This window comes from Lontra canadensis, unplaced genomic scaffold (assembly GCF_010015895.1).
Source record: "Lontra canadensis isolate GAN:19392208 unplaced genomic scaffold, GSC_riverotter_1.0 scaffold225, whole genome shotgun sequence".
Taxonomy (NCBI): Eukaryota; Metazoa; Chordata; class Mammalia; order Carnivora; family Mustelidae; genus Lontra; species Lontra canadensis.
Window position 1 is genome coordinate 616,988 of NW_022631219.1, and position 6,444 is coordinate 623,431.

The window sequence follows — 6,444 nt, forward strand, 5'->3', positions numbered from 1 at the left end:
TGGGATCGAGCCCCGCATCGGGCTCTCTGCACAGCGGGAAGCCTGCTTCCCCGTCTCTCTGCCTGCCTCTCTGCCTACTTGTGATCTCTGTCTGTTGAATAAATAAAGAAAAATCTTAAAAAAAAAAAAAAAAGGATTGGAAGCAAGGAGCCCCAGGAGAAACTGCTGGTGCACAGTGGTCCAGATGAAACCTGAATTCGAGCAGTGACGGTAGGGATGGTGAGAAGAGGTCCGAGCTGAGAGGTATTTAAAGAGATCAGATCCACACCAGGACTCAGTGTCATGTGGATGTGAGGGGTGCAGGAGAAGCAAGGATGGCTCCTGAGATTCCAGGACTCTTCTTTCCTTTTAGAAAAATGGCCAGGTATAAAGCAATAGCATGCAAGGACCTCATGAGAGTCAGGACCAGCAAAAAGATTCTGAGTTTGCAGCCATTTTCTTGGAGTGCCTTTGAATGAGCAGAAGAGCAAGTTAATGAAACACAGAAAACTAAGCACCCTGGTGGTTAGCACTGAGCACTGCTGGGAAAGCAGTGCGTGAAGAAGGAAAACATCCTATGCCAAGCCTATACTCTCCCCCCTTAAAGGAAATCAAGCCTCAAGGAGCCCAGTCTATTCAGTTGGGGCCAGCTGGAGCCCTGGAGTCCCAAGTACTATTAAAAAAAAAAAAAAAAAAAAAGACAACCCCCCCCACCTACCATATACGGAGGGACTTGCTCATCTCCCCACCCCAGCTGTGTGTAACACAAACCCTTCCTTCTCAAATTTGTGCAGATATTAAAACAAGGCCTCAGACCAAAGGGAACAATGATAAAAGAGGGGTTGTGGGTAGAGAGCGTAAATGAAATCAATGACCCTAACCTCAAAACCCGCAGCTTTCCTCTTGTGCTCCGGTTCACATCCCAGCCTGTATCAATCAGCAGGGGCTGTGGACAGCTAGCCAGTCAGGCCTGAATTGCTACCTTGAGGCCTGAACAGTAACCCACCACGGGCTACACTACACATCTGAGCAAACCCATCCGACAACATTCCAGAGCTAGGAAGGGAGGTGGCCGCGTTAGGGGGTGAGGTCTTCACCTCTCCAGAGGGCGGGCACCATCCCCTTCCCAGGCAGCAAGAGTGGCAATCTGGCAACCCTCAGGCTGCCCAGACTGAAGCAGGCAGGATCGGCGGCAGACATGCCTAACAGCTCTGGCAAACCACAAAACGATCACCAAGTACATAATTAATCTCCTTCAAGAAGGGTGTCTCATCATCTTAAAGTTGTTACCCTTTATCATGTCTGGGCTTCACTGATCTGATGTCTCAAGTTTCACCGGCAAGTGTGAGTATGGGGCTTGGTAAATCTCAGAACTCTCCGTTCTTTCAGGAGTGGTATTTCTTATTTTTATTTATTTTTAAGGATGTATTGATTTATTATTTATTTGAGACAGAGAGAACGCGCATAAGCAAGGGGAGCAGCAGGCAGAGGGAGAGGGAGAAGCAGGCTCCCACTGAGCAGGGAGCCCGATGCGGGGCTCGATCCCGGGACCCTGGGATCACGACTTAAGCAGAAGACAGACGCTTAACTGACTGAGCCACCCCGGTGCCCCTAAGGAGCGTTATTTTCTAAATATTCATTTGCTTTCGTTGTTTCATACTTCTAGGTCTTTCTCCTCGGTTCTTTCCACTGAGTTCCTTCACCATATCCTCCTAGATGCTGGTAAAACTCATTTGTTAGAAAAATCCAAACGGTTTTGCATTTCTATAATGTGATACATTCCAGAGGCTCAAGCTCTGAAAGAATTCCTCAATTTCACGACAACTTAGGAACAACAGCAAGCACTTACTGAGCACATACTACACGCAGTTGCTATTACCATCTCCACTTTCCCGGTAGGAGACCTGTGGCACAGACAAGCAGGGCAATTCGCACAAGGTCCCACAGCTAACAAATGACACAGCCAGGATCTGAGCTCAGGCGGATGGACAAGAGTGTCTATTTTTAACCACTACTGCGACACTAGACGTCTCCATGATGCGGAGAAGAAAAAGTAAAGGTTTAAAAAAATACATGACAAATGATGGAACAAGGAAAAAGCCTCTCGAGGAAAATTGCTCTTATTACTTTAAGTGAACCATGGTCTTTTATTAGACAGATCCAAGTCCTGGAAACACAACGAACGGAGGGAGCCTATGCTGCCTGGTCTAGGCTCCTTTCCCAGAAGGCAGAAAACCCCGATTTCCAAAGCTGTGCTTTTCTGCCATCTTTCAGCGCCTTCCAAGTGGTCTGTCCTGATCACAGAGGTCATTCTCTTAGAGGCTGGGGAATCTGGATTTGAGGGAGGATGAGCTGGAAGCGATGGAGCTCTAGGACTCTTTGGGTTGGTACCAAGCTTGCCCCTTTCCAAAGAGCCAAAGGGATTTTGGTGAATTCTAGTTCAAGCCTCTGACTTGAGTCTGACCCAATACAACCACCCAGGGCAAGCAACCTACACAGGGAAACAGGAAGATTCCACTTCCGCTGACTGGAGCAGGTAGACCAGGGATACCTTCTGGGTGCTGGTCTCCTGCCCCCAACTTTATCTTTTCCTTTCTGTCTGGCAGGAAGTTGAGGCCAAGCCAGACCCCAGCAAACCTGTTTGATCCAAGACCTGTGGTCCTGTATCGTTTCGTGTCAGTACACCCACACTGACTAAATGTAGTCCATCAGACATCCCGCCCAGGCAGAACGGACTCCAGTGGCTTTAAAACCAAAACCCTTGTTCCCCTCTATGACGCTGAAATAGATCCTGGGGATCGACTCTCCTAGTCTGACAACCAAGCAACTTATCCTCATCTGAAGGAATAGAGCAAATCCCTGAACTTTCCAACTACTCATCCCATTCTCTCTCTACAGAAATCTGAAAAATGTCTACCAACAAAACAAAAAGCAAACCTACTTATTAAAACAAGTCTAACTACCTTAACTTCAAGATTATATGTTTCCTGACAAAACTGCTCTTATAAAAGGCACTCAAAGTTCTATTATCATCTAATTACAATTTCTACACAGCTATTTATGTGTGTGTGCTTGGAAGCCAAAAAAAAAAAAAAAAAAAAATGAAGCTTTCAATTACTTTTGCACCTACCACAAAAGCAAGTAGAAACAGGACAACCTTTCACTGGGAAAAAAATTTTTTTTTTCCCCTTAAATGCTGGAGTCCTTTTACTTGCTGTTTTCTCACAGCTCGAATCGAGGTGAGCAGAGCCAGGCAAAATGCAAGCATAACGTATATGGTCATCCCCAGACTTTCTTACTACATAAAGGGGAAATTAATAAAAAAAAGAAAAAAGTACCACACAGCATTTTCTTTCCCCACCATAATTTTTCAATTTTCTTTAGAGTAATGCCAGCCAATAACTAACTAGAACCATACCCTTTGTCATCCCAATGGGAAGCAGTATATGAAAGATTGTAAAGAACAAATATTAATGAGAACTTTTTAAAATTAGTAATCTGGAACTCTAGTTGCCCCTCTGTGTAAAACAAATTCTATCCTTTGAAACTATTTTTAGAGTTGGTGAGACAACATGGTCAGGGTCCACCAGCAAGAAGGTAAGCAAGTGTTCACCCACTCAGCACCCTGAACTGAACTGGGGATATGCTGGCCTTCTTCACTGTTCTTATCATGAAGTTGCCATCACAAGCTCACAGACTTACTTCTAAGCATCTCGATTTCAGACAGAAGAGACAAAAACTCGAAATTTAAAAAAAAAGAGGGGAATTGTTTATTCTCTTTGATTTCCAGGGAGAATATACTTTCTGTCAAAGTGAGTACATTGCTTTTGTAGTTTCTAAAAGTATGTTTTCCATAAGAAACACAGCTGAAGTCTTTTTACCTGGTGTATCACAAAGAATATATCTGGGATCAGATCTCAAGCTGCCCAATTGCGAACATCCAGAAGCAGAAACTACAGCCTTAAAAACTGGACTTCTTTAGCAGAACAAAGTGAACCAGTGGATACGAGACACAAAAACTGAGGAAAAAATGAATTTTTTACATGCTCGGCACCACGGTTTGGCCATGCTCAGCATTCTGAACTGTGTTTTCAAATGAGGGTCTGCCCTGTGTGGTCCAGACTCTCACCCCGGTGGAATGAGCAGGTCCAGACTAGGGACAGAGACCCACTTTTTGTGTGTGTGCAAAAGGACTAGCCAGGGCAGAGAGAACCAGGCATGGCACAGATCATATGAAATAGTCTCCTTTTCCAAGAAAAAGCTTAAAGCGTTTGCAAAACCTCTCAATTTGCTTCATGTTTTTACCATCCAGCAAATTTCCTTCATCCACTGTGAAAAACACAATAGGCCTTAGGTCTGTAACATTTACCATTATTATGTGTTTGCAAAAACTAGAAATCATTTGTATTGCCCAATAAGGACATTTTATACACACTGGTATACTACAGAAATTCGCAGTAACAATGAAAATATTTTTTGGTAAATCACTTTCTGAACATTATTCCTCCCTCAACAGATCATCAAAACAGCCACCAAGGAAAACAAAGAATTCCCATCCATCTTAAGCAAATAAAGGACTGGCCGTTCACATTCATGCACTATCAAGTACATAAATAGGAGCAAAATCACCTAAAAAGTGGTTAAAATGCCAAGTTTTGCCTCTGTGTGGTTAGTGAGCCCATGTTTTTCCAATGTTAAATTTACAAACTGTATTTGTTAAACTTTATTTCCTACTTTAAATCCCAAGTCTGTACCTTACACTGCCTGGGGATCGATGATTTACTGGAGACATTTGGGGTCACAGTATAAGCCTTTCGCTCTTACTAAATCTAAATCATGCTTCTCAACAAGACTCTGTACTCATAAAAGAAACACACGGCATGCCGTTACCATCCTCCCTAGAGGCATCTAAAAGCCCCCCGAACGGCCTTTCTCCTGTCCAATCCATAAACTAAGATTCCCCTCTGAAAGGGACGGAGCTAGATTCACACGTTGCGTCTGGTACACCAATTAGGCAAGAGCGCTCCAAAACTTGCCCTGTTTCGATTCACAACGAAATTCATTTTCTTAAAATAGACACCTTCACCCAACTGACACACTCGGAAACCCAAACTAATTTCAGCAGGAATGAAAAGTTGACAGCGAAGTGTAAATTTCCCCCAATCCTCGTTTCTCCACTTCATCTGCACCTCTGTTCAGCGTTTAATTCGAAGTGTGCCGCCGAGACAACCCCGGCCCAGCAACTAGGGGCCGCACGGATGGGTCTGTTCCGGTGCCTGGGAGGCAACTGGGGAGCCACCGCCAGACAGGCAGACAATGAAAAGCTCCCCGGTGGCCACCAGTCGAGCCCGCGGGTGCGGAGGGAAGAGAAGGGGAGAGGAGTGAGCGCCCCTCTCTCCCAAAGCCACGGTCAGCGGCTGCCCCTCCGGGACGCAGGGCGGCCTGGCCTCGGAGTCCCGGGTCACGGGGTGGGGGAGGGGCGGGGTCCCCGGAGAGGCAGATTTCTTGCGGGGAGAGGAAACTTCCTGGTCTGGGCATTATGGGTAGGGGGTGAGCGGCTCCCCCACCCACTACAGGTATCCGCCGGGAGCCTGGCGGCTAAGGGAAGGAAGCAGCCCCTCCCCGCGCCTCCGGCGGGGAGCGCGGGGTCACGGGGTCAGGACCCTCAGCGCGGCCGCCCCTTCTACGAGGCTCCCAGCGCGTGGGGACCTGGATCGCCACTCCTCGGGACGCGAGCCGGGGTCCGGGGCCGGAGGGTGTCAAACTTACCCCACGGGCGCGGTCTGGCGCCCGCACGGAGGAGTTGCCGCGGGAGCCCCAGGACGGCGGGGTCCTCCGACAGGGGCGGGCATACACAGAGGAAGGGGACACTGAGGGACACGAAGGGAAGCGCGTGCAGGAGCCCGGCTGAGGGGCTGCGAGGGGCGCGGGCGAGGCCGTCGAGGACCCTGCTCCCCCAGGCCGGGGGCGCCGACGAGGCCCGCGCCGCTCACCTTTCTGTGCTTCTCCTTGTAGGGCAGCGCCAGCCACGGCATGTCCCGCACGAAGTCCTGCCACTGCCGCTGGTCCTGGTCTGAGGACACGAAGACGATCTCCAGGCGGCGCCGCGGCTCAGGCTCCGCGGCCGCCCCGGCCCCCGGCCCCGGCCCCGGCCCGGCCCCGGCCCCCGGCCCGGCCGCCGCGTCCCCCCGCAGGCGGCCGTAGAAGGCGGCCAGGCTGCCGCTGAGCTGCGCGCAGGGGGCGCTCAGGCTGCAGCCGAAGTAGAGCCCGAGCAGCGAGATGCCGCGGGCGCCCAGCGAATGCACGTCCACCTCCTCGCCGCCGCCCGTCACCAGCTTCTCGCCGAGCAGCTCCTCCAGGAAGCCCGACATCCTGGCCCACCGCAGCCCCGGGGCACGCGGGCGGGCAGGCGGCGGCGACCCCGCTCGCTGGGTCCGCGAGGCGGGCGGAGGCGGCGGCGGTGGC

The 6,444-nt window shown here is 49.8% G+C and overlaps 1 protein-coding gene across 1 annotated transcript in view; it reads right to left on the reverse strand.

The window, feature by feature from the left end:
- Positions 1 to 6,444, reverse strand: part of NXN (nucleoredoxin) — a 148,580-nt gene extending 142,136 nt beyond the window's left edge. The window contains exon 1 of the mRNA XM_032849371.1: positions 5,973 to 6,444. Coding sequence (XP_032705262.1) covers positions 5,973 to 6,350 — 378 coding nt within the window. The 5' untranslated portion in view covers positions 6,351 to 6,444. The remainder of the gene's footprint in view (positions 1 to 5,972) is intronic.